The following is a 14,511-nucleotide window of genomic DNA, read 5'->3' as shown; positions in this document are numbered from 1 at the left end:
AATAAAATATTCGGAGAAACCTACAATTTATTGAGGTCAATCAAAGTGGCATTTACTTATATGGATGAAGAAATGATAAAGAAAATACTAACTACACTAAGAAGACCAAAACTTGAGTACACAGCATCACTTTGGACACCCAGTACCAAAAAGAATATTGAGAAACTAGAAAGATTACAAAGAGTGACAACCAAACTAGCACCGACTCTCGCTGAACTAACATACGAGCAAAGACTATCCAAACTGAACCTACCAACTCTGGAACAAAGAAGAGAAAGAGGAGATTTACTATCTACAGAATAATGAAAGGAATGGAAGTTTTAGACAGGAATGACCTGTTAGTGTGGGACAACGGTAAAATGAGAGGACACAGAAAAAAACTGAAAAAAGATATAGAAAAAACTTGAAAAGGAACAGTTTCCCACACAGAGTGATTAATACATGGAACAATTTAGACAACAAAACTGTATGTGCAAACACTATACAAGATTTTATGATAAAACTTGATGCGGAGAGATACAAAGACAAGTCACCACGAGCATAGCTCCCCTCCCGTATATTACAACTACATAAATAAATACACAAATTAACATACAAAGATTATCGAAACTAGAACTACCAACACTAGAGCAAAGAAGAGAAAGAGGTGATCTACTGACTATCTATAGAATCATGAAAGGAATGGAAATCCTTGACAGAAAAGATTTACTAAAAAATGACAATGGAAAAACAAGAGGTCATGAAAAGAAACTCAAAAAGGACAACTATAGAAGAGATAGGAAAAAGAATAGCTTCCCACACAGAATGCTGGATATATGGAATAACTTAGATGAAAAAAACAGTGTGTGCAAATGCTTTTCATGATTTTAAGAATAAACTTGATGCTGAAAGATACAAAGAGGGGCCACCACGAGCATAACTCCCTTCCCGTATAATACAACTAGGTAAATAGACACACAGAAATAAGTGGTGTTCAACAAGGGTTAGCACTAGCTCCAATCATTTTTGCCATATATGTAAACGACATGGACGAAGGAGTTGAATGTTATATGAATTTCTTCGCAGATGATGCAAAAATATTACAGAAAGTATCAACAAATGAGGACTGTGACTCATTACAATCAGACCTGGACACAATCTGGAAATGGACTCAAAAGAGGGAGGTGAACTATAATATCAAGAAGTGTAGCATAATGGAGTTTGGTAAAAGCAAAAACAGAATTTAAAAAAATTACAAAATTGGTGAAAATAAAGTAAAAAAAAAAGTGCACTCGGAAAGGGACCTTGGAGTGATAATTAGCGATGACATGACACTGGACAGACATATAAACAAAATAGTAGGTGAAACATACAACCTACTAAGGTCAATGAAAGTGGCGTTTGAATACTTGGATGAAGAAATGATAAAAAAAATATTAGTCACATTGATTAGACCAAAACTGGAATATGCAGCAACACTATGGACACCCAGTACTAAAAAGAATATAAGGAAACTAGAAAGAATACTGAGAGCAACAACAAAGTTGGCACCAGCTCTTTCCAAATTAACATACAAAGATTATCAAAATTAGAACTAGAACTACCAACACTAGAGCAAAGAAGAGAAAGAGGTGATCTACTGACTATATAATCATGAAAGGAACGAGAAAACCTTGACAGAAAAGATTTACTAAAAAATGACAATGGAAAAATAAGAGGTCATGAAAAGAAACTCAAAAAGGACAACTATAGAAGAGATAGAAAAAAGAATAGCTTCCCTCACAGAGTGCTGGATATATGGAATAACTTAGATGAAAAAACAGCGTGTGCAAATACTATTCATGATTTTAAGAATAAACTTAATGCTGAAAGATACAAAAACGGGTCACCACGAGCATAGCTCCCTGTTGAACATCTAGACCTCCTAGAAGATGTAATATACTACCAAGATCTCCTAGATCTTCATCTACTGCCTCTACATATCTATCAGCATGCATATATGCATTTTGGTGCATATAGGAGTCAAGTAGTACTCTGACCTGACTTTCGATGTGAAGGGTCATCCCAAGGTCAAGTCGCTATTGTTCGAACCCGGGCGTCAACCTTCCAACCAGCAGCTGGACGCCGGTATCAACACCTCACAAAACCCAAGTGATATTTCCATTTACATTAAATCTCTTTTCCTATGGGATATGTCCATCCTGTCCAAAACCTCGGACAAACTATAACATTGTACATTTGTATATGCAAATTGTAAAGTACTTGAAACCTTCCCTAATCTCTAATATTTGCTGAAACCGCACCTTGTAAATAAATAATATCTCGTCGGCAACCTAGCCACGAGCCACGAGCCATGTATATAAACACCACCTGTCACAAAAATAAAGAAGACCACAGATAGCTACATCCCTTACCGTATAATACAACTAGGTACAACTAGGTAAATACACACATATTGAGGTCAATAAAAGTGGCATTTGCTTATTTGGACGAGGAAATGATAAAAAAATTCTAACTACACTAATAAGACCAAAACTTGAGTACGCAGCAATACTATGGACACCCAGTACCAAAATGAATATAAAAAAATTAGGAAGAATACAAAGAGCAACAACAAAACTAGCACCAACTCTTTCCAAAATGACATATGAGCAAAGACTGTCCAAATTAGAATTACCAACTCTGGAACAAAGAAGGGAAAGAGAAGACTTACTATCTATAGAATAATGAAAGGAATGGAAATCTTAGATAAGAATGAATTATTGAAATGGGACAATGTAAAAACGAGAGGACACAAAAAGAAACAAACACTATTCAAGAGTTTAAGAAAAAACTTGATGCTGAGAGATACAAAGACGGGTCACCACAAGCATAGCTCCCTTCCCGTATAATACATACATACATATACCAAAGGCTTTTTCCCCCTTACACAGGGGGTATCCAAAAAGAAAAAGGCATAGAAAACACTCCCACCCATTTCATTTCCCATATATTCCACTCCCCTCCACCCACCTCCCTCACTCCTAACTTGGCACCTCCTGGATGATAGGTCATCCCTGCATCCTGTCCACTGCCCTGGGTCAGAAGCAGTGTCGCAAGACACAGCACATCCACAGCAAGGCCGCTTCATAAATTCGGCGACCCCCCCCTCTCCGTCCCCTCATGCAGAAAAGGAGGAGACGGGGAGAAAACCCTTCGGGCTGTGTCAATTTTTTTTTCATACATACTACCTCAACCCCCATCCCCCACCCACTCCCCCTCATGCATCACAGCTTCATCTATACACAACCCTTCTCCATTCACCCCTATCTTCTGTCCTCTCCCGTCCTTCCTCTCTTATGTAAAGCCCCTTTCACCCCATCCATCCATCTCATCCTAGGACGCCCCCTCATATGCACTCCTTCCACCTCCGCCTTCCACACTTCCTTTACTAATCTTTCTTCATTCATTCTTTCCATGTGTCCAAACCATCCCAATACTCTTTCATCATCCCTATCTCCCAGTTCCCTTTCTACTCCTGTTCTCCTCCTCACCTCTTCATTTCTCACTCTATCCAGCCTAGTAACCCCTATCATACTTCTCAGACATTTCATCTCAAACACATTCAAACTCCTTCTCTCTTCCTCATGTTCCAGGTTTCTGCCCCATACATTGCTGTTGGCACAATCACTCCTTCATATAACCTCCTCTTAGTATCCATTCCCAGATGTCTATTTCTCATTATACTTTCTAATCCACCAAGGCATTTACTCGCTTCTCTCAATCTACATTCTACCTCCACCCCCACTCCTCCCTTTCCTGTCACATTTGCACCCAAGTATTTAAAACTATCCACTTCCTCCAGTTTCTCACCCTTAATGCTCACTTCCAGCCTACTGTCACTCTCTCCCCTTGTACATCTCATCACCTTACTTTTGCTCACATTTATCTTCAGCTTCCTTCTTTCACACACCTTCTCAAACTCTGTCACTAACTTCCTCAATCCCTCCTCTGATCCTGCTACAAGCGCAGTGTTGTCAGCAAACAACAACTGGCTTATCTCCCACTTTTCTCCATTTTCTTTAATCATCTCCAACCCCTGACCCACTACCTTTGCATTCACCTCTCGCACCACGCCATCCATGAACAGCCAGGGTGACATAACACACCCCTGACTAAGTCCCACCTTTACCTCAAACCACTCACTCTCTCCATTTCTAATCCTAACGCAAGCTCTACTATTCTCGTATTCCCGTATAATACAACTAGGTAAATACACACACACACGCCTTCACGCCATAAACACCTTCGTCGCTGTCGTCATTGTCGCAGGAACAAGAACAAGAGGATTTACGACGAAAAAGCAAACCTGGTTTGTATTGTAGGGGTGGGGAGTGATCGTGAGTGTCCGAAATGATATCTCTGCAGTGCTAATCAATTGTATTAACACGGAATTAGCAAAAATGAAAGAAAACAACGACCCGAAAGCCAATCACGAACCAGAGCCATCTGGCGTCAGTCTGTCGAACCGGGATGTAAACATTCCCGAAACACATGTATCAATAACGACAAAGAAGAATTTCCAGGATTTAGTAAGTATGAAAGCAGGAATTAAGTCAATTATTAGAGATAGAGAGGGATATGAGCAAAAATAGGATACTGTGGGAGAATGAAATTATGGACTTAAGAAAAACCAACTTGGATCTTACAAACGAGATTAAAGAAATGAAAAGGGATATAAGTGAGCTGAAGAGTGATAACGAAAAGAAGAGAATTAATGATAATAACAATAGCGAAAACTTAAAGTGGAAGGAAAACATTGAAAATAAGGAAATTGCTTTCAAAGAAATAGTCAAGCAGCAAATGCAGGATAATGCAAGACACAATTATCCAAGTGATTAATGAAAAAGCTAATTGGGTCAGAGATACAGTAGATTGGAAAAAATGTATTGTGGTATATTGACTAAAAGAAAAACAGGGATTGGCGAGGTACATGAGAGAAAAAGAAAAAGAGACAGCAGTAGAAATCCTTAATGAAATTCAGGGGGGAGACTGAGATGCATGCAAAGACCTAGACGAGACATATGGAATCGGTCGCTATTCTAAGGATAGAAATCGACCTCTAAAGATAAAATTAAGGTCACAGATGGTAGTAGAAGACATATTTGAAAAAGTAGGCAACTTGGCAAGGAGTGAAAAGTACAATAAGATATGGATAAAAAGAGAAATGAATAATGAGGAATTAGAAAAAGAAAAGTCACTAAGAGAAGAAGCAAAGGAAAAAAAAACTCGATGAGAACGGTGACAGAATGCAAGGAATTCCATTGGAGAGTAATCAACACGAGATTGAGGAAATGGCACATCAAAACGAAAAAACCAAAGACAGAAAAAATAATGGAGGAAGAAGAAAATTAAAAGTGGCCTTCACTAACATTGACGGATTAATTTCAGGTATGTTTTGGAAAGAAATTAAGAGAGAAAGAGGAGGCGAATCAAGTAGGGAAGAAAAGGTAAAAGGTGCAGATGGAGAGATGATAATGGAAGAGAAGGCAGTAAGGGGAAGATGGGCAGAATATTTTAGGGAGTTGCTAAATGTGAAGGAGAATAGGGAAGGAAAGATAGCTGCAGTGGGAAATGCGAAGAATGAGAGTGATGAGTGAGGAGAATGGAGGAGAAATAAGGAAGGATGAGGTGAAGGCAGTTGTGAAGATGATGAAAGCAGGTAAGGCACCTGGTCTGGATGGATGCCATGCAGAATGTCTGAAAAAGGGAGGTACAATGATGTTGGACTGGTTGGTGAGGTTATTTAATGTTTGCTGGAGAGAGGGTAGAGTACCGGAGGACTGGAGAAGTGCCTGTATAGTTCCTCTTTACAAGGGAAAAGGGGACAAGTGTGAATGTAGTAGTTTCAGAGGGATTAGCTTGTTAAGTGTAGTAGGGAAGGCTTATGGGAGGATCTTGATTGAGAGGATTAGGAGAGGAACAGAAGGAGTAATTGGTGAGGAACAGTGCGGATTTAGGATGGGTAGAGGTTGTGTAGATCAGATCTTTGTGGTAAGACAGATATGTGAGAAAGCTATAGGAAAGGGGAAGGATGTTTTTTGGGCTTTTATGGATCTGGAAAAGGCTTACGATAGGGTAGACAGAAAGGCACTATGGGAGGTTATGCAGATTTATGGGATAGGAGGAAAGCTTTTGGTAGCTGTCAAGAGTTTTTATGAGAGTAGTAGAGCTTGTGTCAGGATTAGAAATGGAGAGAGTGAGTGGTTTGAGGTAAAGGTGGGACTTCGTCAAGGATGCCTTATGTCGCCCAGGCTGTTCAACTTATACATGGATGGGGTGGCGCGAGAAGTAAATGCTAGGGTAGTGGGTCAGGGATTGGAGATGGTTAAAGAAAATGGAGAAAAGTGGGAGGTGAGCCAGCTGTAGTTTGCGGACGACACTGCGCTTGTGGCAGGGTCGGAGGAGGGATTGAGGAAGCTGGTGGCAGAGTTTGGGAGAGTATGTGATAGAAGAAAGCTAAAGATAAATGTGGGTAAAAGTAAGGTGATGAGATGTACAAGGGGTGAAAGTGGCAGTAGACTGGAAGTGAACATTAAGGGAGAGCGACTGGAGGAAGTGGATAGTTTTAGATACTTGGGTGCAAGTGTAGCAGGAAAAGGTGGAGTGAAGGTGGAGGTAGAATGTAGATTGAGAGAAGCGAGTAAATGCCTTGGCTGCTGCCACCGAGATCTAAGTCCATGACGCCTACGTGTGCGGCACCGTATGGAAGGGGTTAAGGGAGAGCGACTGGAGGAAGTGGATAGTTTTAGATACTTGGGTGCAAGTGTAGCAGGAAAAGGTGGAGTGAAGGTGGAGGTAGAATGTAGATTGAGAGAAGCGAGTAAATGCCTTGGTGGATTAAAGAGTGTAATGAGGAATAGACATTTAGGAATGGATGCAAAGAGGAGACTGTATGAAGGAGTGATTGTGCCAACAGCACTGTATGGGGCAGAAACGTGGAACATAAGAGAAGAAGAGAGAAGGAGTTTGAATGTGTTTGAGATGAGGTGTCTGAGAAGTATGGTGGGGGTTACTAGGCTGGATAGAGTGAGAAATGAGGAGGTGAGGAGGAGAACAGGGGTGAAAAAGGAGCTGGGAGATAGGGTTGATGAAAGAATATTAGGATGGTTTGGACACATGGAAAGAATGAGTGAAGAAAGACTAGTAAAAGAGGTATGGAAGGCAGATGTGGAGGGAGTGAACATGATGGGACGTCCTAGGATGAGGTGGATGGATGGGGTGAAGGGGGTTTGGGGAGGAGGGGAATGTCTGTTGAGGAAGGAAGGGAGAGGACGGAAGACAGAGGTGAGTGGAGAATGGTTGTATATGGATGATGTTGTGATTGCATGAGGAGGAATGGGCGGCGGGGTGGGTGGGGGGGTGAGGTAGTATGTGTGAGTAAATTTTGACGCAGCCCGAAGGGATTTCTCCCCGTCCTCTCCTTATATGCAAGGGGGGACGGAGAGGGGGGGTCGCCGATTAAATGAAGCGGCCTTGCTGTGGATGTGCTGTGTCTTGTGACACTGCTTCTGACCCAGGGCGGTGGGCAAGGTGCAGGGATGACCCGTCATCCAGGAGGTGCTCAGATGAGAGGGAGGGTGGGAGGGGTGTGGAGTGTATTTAGGGATGAAATGGGTGGGAGTGTTTTTATGCCTTTCCATTTTTGGCTACCTCCCTTGAAAGGGGAAAAAAGCCTTGGTATATGTATGTATGTATGAACGAACTCAATGATTACCTGCTAGAAGAAAAACCAGACATAATTAGAATTGTAGAGACTAAACTAAGAGATGAAATACCATCCATTGATATTGGACAAGGACTATATAATTACTGGATAAAAAAAACTGGGACAAGAAACAGGGAGGAGGAATCATGTTCTTGGCCAAGAAAGACTTAAACATGACAAAAATTGCGGAGGGCAAAGGTAATGTTGAACTGATCATGATAAAAGTCGAAGGCAAGAATATGAAAAGTAGAAAGTTTGTGGTGACCTATGTGCCCCCAAAAGGGAATGCTTGGAAAGAGAAATAAAATACAAAAATGCTAGAAGATACAAGGAAATCACTAAATGAGATACTAATGGGCAGGGGTAATCTGGTAATTATGGGGGACTTCAATTGCAAAGAAATTTGTTGGGATAACATGACAGAGTGAGGAGGAGACGACTTGTGAGGTAATGTACTGCTGGACATGACCATGGAATAAACAATGACCCAATGGGTCAGCGAAAACACCAGATACAGAAGCAATGAAGAGCCGTCGAAACTAGATTTAATATTTACAACAGAACCTGAAATTGTGAACAAAATCCATTACAAGACACCAATTGGAAAGAGTGACCATATACTCATCGAAACTGTACTAAAGGAAGAAATAGACATGGAGAGAAATGAAAAGCATAGGAAAGGAAGATTAATGTACAACAAAACGGACTTTGCAAAACTAAAGATATTCTTCTGGAATGCAAACTGGGAAAAATTCTATATGGAAGAGACAAAAATTGATGAGAAATGGAATATCTTGATGGATAATTACAATGAAGGGGTAAACAGGCATGTACCAAGACAAAAGCAAGAGTACATCAAATGTTGGTTCAACAAAAGATGCAGCAAGGCAAAAGACAGAAGGGACAAAGTTTGAAAAAGGTGGAGAAATGATAAAAACCTAGTAAATGGCAAATTTATATAAACTATAGAAATGAGTATGTTAATGTGAGAAGAGAGGAGAAAAGGAACCATAAAAAGGATATTATAGATAAATGCAAAGATCAACCCAAACTATTCTATTGATATGTGAATGGTAAACTTAAAAACAAACAGGAAATGGTGAAACTACACCAAGGAAATATAGAATACACAGAAGAATTAGAAATGGCCGATGTCATGAAGAATCACTTTAAATCTGTCTTCACCAGAGAGAAAATACAAAATTGGGATGAAGATAATAGCAAACAATCTCCCCACATGAGTGAGTTTACAACACAAAAAGAAAAATCAGAACACCTATCAAAACTTGACGTCAGAAAATCACATGGCCCGGATGGTATTGCAAATCGGATTCTAAAGGAATGCAAAGAAGAACTAACGGACAAAATACACATAATAAATAGCTCACTCAAAGAAGGAAAGATACCTAAAGACTGGAAAAATGCTAACATTGTACCAATATATATTAAGGAGGAAACAATGAAGAACCTACCAACTACAGGTCAGTATCACTAACCAGCACTATAGCCAAAATTTGTGAGAAAATCATCAAGAATAGATGGGTAAAACATCTGGAAGATGACAACATAATAAAGCCAAGACAATTTGGGTTCAGACAAGGAAGATCATGCACCACAAACTTAATATGCTTCTACTCAAGGCTAATAGACATAGTGCAAGAAAGAAATGGATGGGCTGATTGTGCCTTCCTAGACTTGCAAAAAGCTTTTGACAAAGTACCACACACAAAATTACTAAAAAACTGGAACACATAGGAGGAATACAAGGGAACCAACTAAAATGAATGGAGGACTTCCTGACTGGCAGAAAGATGAGAGTAGTGCTCAGAGAAAAATATTCAGATTGGAAAGAGGTGATCACTGGAGTACCGCGAGGATCTGTATTGGCACCAATAATGTTGGCTATTTATGTGAATGACATGGACGAGGATGTGAAATGTTACACGAGCTTCTTTGCAGACGACACCAATCTGTTAAGGAAAGTAGAAACTGATAAGGACTGTGAAGCACTGCAGGAAGACCTGAATAAGGTATGGAACTGGAGTCAGAAATGGGAAGTGGACTTTAATACTAAGAAGTGTAGCATAATGGAGTTTGGAAAAAGCAAAAACAGAATATCAGGAAAATATACAATTGGAACTAAGGAGGTAAAGAAGGCAGGATCCGAAAAAGATTTGGGGGTAATTATCACAAATGATAAACAGATTAACAAAATTGTCGGGGAGGCTTACAACTTGCTAAGATCAATAAAAGTGGCATTTGCATACTTGGACGAAGACATGATAAAAAAAATATTGATTACATTGATAAGGCCAGTACCAAAAACAACATAAAGAAAATAGAAAGAATCCAGAGAGCAACAACAAAAATGGCACCTGCACTTACAAACCTATCATACAAGGAGAGATTGGCTAAACTGGAATTACCGATGCTGGAGCAAAGAAGAGAGAGGTGACCTAATGACCATCTACAGAATCAGGAAAGGCACTGAGATACTCGACAGAGAGGACTTACTAAACTGGGACAAGAGAAACACAAGAGGACATAGAAAGAAAATAAAAAAAGACAGCTACAGAAGAAAACTGAAGAAAAACAGTTTTCCATATAGAGTAGTGGACACTTGGAACAAACTGGATAATGAAATAGTATGCGCAAAAACCATTCATAAGTTTAAAAGCAAACTAGACACTGCAAGATACAAAAGCGGGACACCTTGAGCATAGCTCCCCTTCCTGCAAAATACAACTAGGTAAATAGGTAAATACATACACACAAAAAAAAAAAAAAAAAAAAAAAAAATCGTACTGAAACTTAAATCTCCTATAAATGTCCAAGGTACACTGCATCAATTACTGATTAACTTACTCTGTGACGCTTGTTTTCTTTTGGTTGGTCTCCTACATCAATATCCATGGGTGTTACTGTTTTGACATCCAGATCCATGGGCTCCACACCTGGAATTGGAGTGCAGCAATGAAACACACATACATACATATACCAAGGCTTTTTCCCCCTTCCAAGGGAGGTAGCCAAAAAGGGAAAGGCACAAAAACACTCCCACCCATTTCATCCCTAAATACACTCCACACCCCTCCCACCCTCCCTCTCATCTGAGCACCTCCTGGATGACGGGTCATCCCTGCACCCTGCCCACCGCCCTGGGTCAGAAGCAGTGTCACAAGACACAGCACATCCACAGCAAGGCCGCTTCATTTAATCGGCGACCCCCCCTCTCCGTCCCCCCTTGCATATAAGGAGAGGACGGGGAGAAATCCCTTCGGGCTGCGTCAAAATTTACTCACGCATACTATATACTATATACATACACACATATATATATACTGTATACATATATACATACACACACACACATATATATATACATATATACATACACACAATTATATATATATATATACATATACGCACACACATATACATATATATATATATATATATATATATATACAATATATATACATATATATATACATACATATATATATATATACATATATATATACATACATATATATATATATACATATATATATACATACATATACATATATATATACATTAATATATATATATATATATAATATATATATATATATATATATACATATACAGACGCTCCTCTACTTACGTTAATTCGTTTTACATTTTTTCGATTTTATGTTTGAACGGACTGTAAAAAAAATTGAAAAAAAAAAAAAAATTGAGTGAATTTTTTAGTTTAGCGCGCTCTCCGTAGTTCAAACGATACTTAAGCATGCCGCTGCGTCCATTGTTTATAATTGCACAAACAACAAACTGAACATGCCTTGCCTCCTCCTCCTCCACCATCCCAATTTATGTTGCTTGAATTTAATATATTTGAAATTAATGTTATTATTTTACAATGTTATGTGTATAATTAATGATTTAGGGGTGTTTTATAAGATACAGTAATAGAATTTACGGATGTATAGTACAGTAACAACTTACGTTCATTTTCAACTTACGTTCGGCCGTTCGGAACGTAACTATAACGTAAGTTGAGGAGCGTCTGTATATATATATATATATATATATATACACACATATACATATATACATATATATATACGAGGAATTCGCTAGTGGACAGCGACATTAACCCCTTCCATAAGGTGCCGCACACGTAGGCGTCATGGGGAGCGAGTGTATTCGCGAGGCTGCCATATCGGCGTCTTGATTATATTTATTGTAGTCGCCCCTCCATAATGACATTCTAATTCTTTTGTAATCGCATTTTCTATGGTTATCAAAATTCACGGGTGAAGAGAGAACGATCGATATAAGCGGTGACTATATTTTATGATGCGAGTATTATTACGACACGTCGTACGGCTGGCATTGGTTGCTGCCACCGAGATCTAAGTCCATGACGCCTACGTGTGCGGCACCGTATGGAAGGGGTTAATCAGATAATTTTTATGACCATCGCGCAAGGATTCGAACCTGCGGTGTAAGGCGGTAGTCATGGCGGGCCTCTTGTCTTCATGTACAGCGCAGGTTCGAATCCTTGCGCGATGGTCATAAAAATTATCTGATATATATACATACATATATATATATATATATATATATATATATACAGAAATATATATAAAAATATATATATTAAATATATATACATATATATATATATATATATATATATATATATATATATATACACTCACTATCCGAGTTACGACCTAGATCGGTTCCGACCAACCAGTCGTAAGTCGAAACGGTCGTAACTCGGACCGTAAACATTCGAGGTGTATACTCAAGGACATATGATGCAGAGCGTAAATCCAGCTCAAATGTTTCGTTTGTGGCCTCATTGTAGAACACTCAGTGTATGCAAAATATCCAATACTCTTTGATTGTTATACTAAATAATAAATTAATAATAAATTAATAGGATAGGGTAAAGAAAGAAAATATATTACACAGGATTCTTATTAGAGACCGAAAATACAAATTAACACAAAGATACAAAATATAAAAAATAGAAAATATGCATGTAAAAAACAAAAAAATTAAAATCCACTTTTTGGTTCCACGTCATCTACACTTTCTTCGTGCGTACGGTCGAGGGAAAGATCAGGCAGTAGGTCTGGCGAGGCAGCATGGGAGATACGTTGGTATCCGCTGGTCAAGGCATAATTAATAAAAAGAGGTTGAAGTAATAAAGGCTTAATAACATTTAAAATAATTCCCTCAAATGTACATGAAAACAAGTACAAGATTCGCTTCTATGCACTGGGCTCAATCATCGCCTCCCATGGGAAAACGTTCGGTCTCTCTTCGTAAGAAAAGAACGATAATCATAGCATAACGTTATTTCATCAAATAAATATTTTATGCATGGAATAGTACAGTGAGATATATTGTCTTATTGAATATAACATATTATACTTCAGAACTCCAGGAATATCATAGACTTCGGTTAAAACTATTTGTATCCATGTTCGTACACTACAGCTTTCGACTTTCGACCAATAGAGAACTCGAACCAGAATGAAAAGTACGAATGCAGGACTACTGTAAACCGACTCTCTGTCTTGGCTTTCGGGGAAACGTGTATCACCGATCTGGCAAAACTGCCCTTTCTGACCATTCCCACCAGCCCTGATTATCGGTGGGAACTGGGAATCGAAATACGGTATAATATCAATTCCAGTAAAATTATGGTATATGGTAGACATCGTATGGTAGATGGTAGACACACACTAAATTATGGTAGAAATACCATAATTATGGCAGACAGCGCAACCTTGGTGAGATGCTGTGCTGTGCTGCCGTAACTGTCGTACGGGATGCTGGACGCCACGTGCAAACGTACAGTAAACCAGTAAACTCATATGTGCATGTAGGCATCTGCTGAATGTGGTCGTAAGTATGGGTGGACGTAAGTCGCACAGGTCGTAACTCGGATAGTGAGTGTATATATATATACATATATATATATGTATATATATGTATACATATATATATATATATATATATATATATATATATACATATATATACATATATATACATATATATACATATATATACATATATATATATATATACATATATATATATATATTATACATATATATATACATATATATATACATTATATATACATATATATATACATATATATATATACATATACATATATATACATATATATATTTAAGATTATTTCAGACAAATGAGAGAGAATGTGGGTGGGGAAGGGCAAACGAAGATGTGTTAGGAATAGTTTATTGCCCTAACGTTGCGACCAACTTGGTCTTCTTCAGAGGACTACAGCATTACAGACGGGTCACAATTCTTATATTCGTAGTGAGAGGGAACCTGCCAAGGTATGAGCGTCATGTTTTCCCTTTGGCTAACGATTTAATTATTAGGACACTTGCTGCTTTCGTTTGCCCTTCCCCACCCACCCACATTCTCTCTCATACATATATATATATATATACAAATATATATATACATATATACATATATATATATACATATATTACAGGTGAAAAATGTAATCACACATTTGTCAATAACGTAGAAACCACTGTTGGAGTAGAAAAGACTGGAAACGGGGAATCTATATATTTCGATTGCAAACTGCAATCCTCTTCAGTAGATACTTAATTGTATCTACTGAAGAGGATTGCAGGTTCCAATCGAAATATATAGATTCCCCGTTTCCAGTCATTTATACTCCAACATTGGTTTCTACGTTACATACATATATATATACATACATATATAAT

At 38.5% G+C, this 14,511-nt stretch overlaps 1 protein-coding gene across 4 annotated transcripts in view; it reads right to left on the bottom strand.

Annotated features, from left to right (window-relative positions):
• The window catches only part of Ube4B (Ubiquitination factor E4B), a 679,226-nt gene that overhangs the window by 576,380 nt on the left and 88,335 nt on the right, over positions 1-14,511 (bottom strand). For all 4 annotated transcript variants that reach the window (XM_076183024.1, XM_076183023.1, XM_076183022.1 and 1 more), the window contains exon 4: positions 10,592-10,680. In XM_076183024.1, coding sequence (XP_076039139.1) covers positions 10,592-10,680 — 89 coding nt within the window. The remainder of the gene's footprint in view (positions 1-10,591; positions 10,681-14,511) is intronic.

This window comes from Oratosquilla oratoria, chromosome 3 (genome assembly GCF_046742065.1).
Source record: "Oratosquilla oratoria isolate Oo_2021 chromosome 3, ASM4674206v1, whole genome shotgun sequence".
NCBI classification, from domain to species: domain Eukaryota; kingdom Metazoa; phylum Arthropoda; class Malacostraca; order Stomatopoda; family Squillidae; genus Oratosquilla; species Oratosquilla oratoria.
This window is presented reverse-complemented; position numbering and strand designations above follow the sequence as displayed.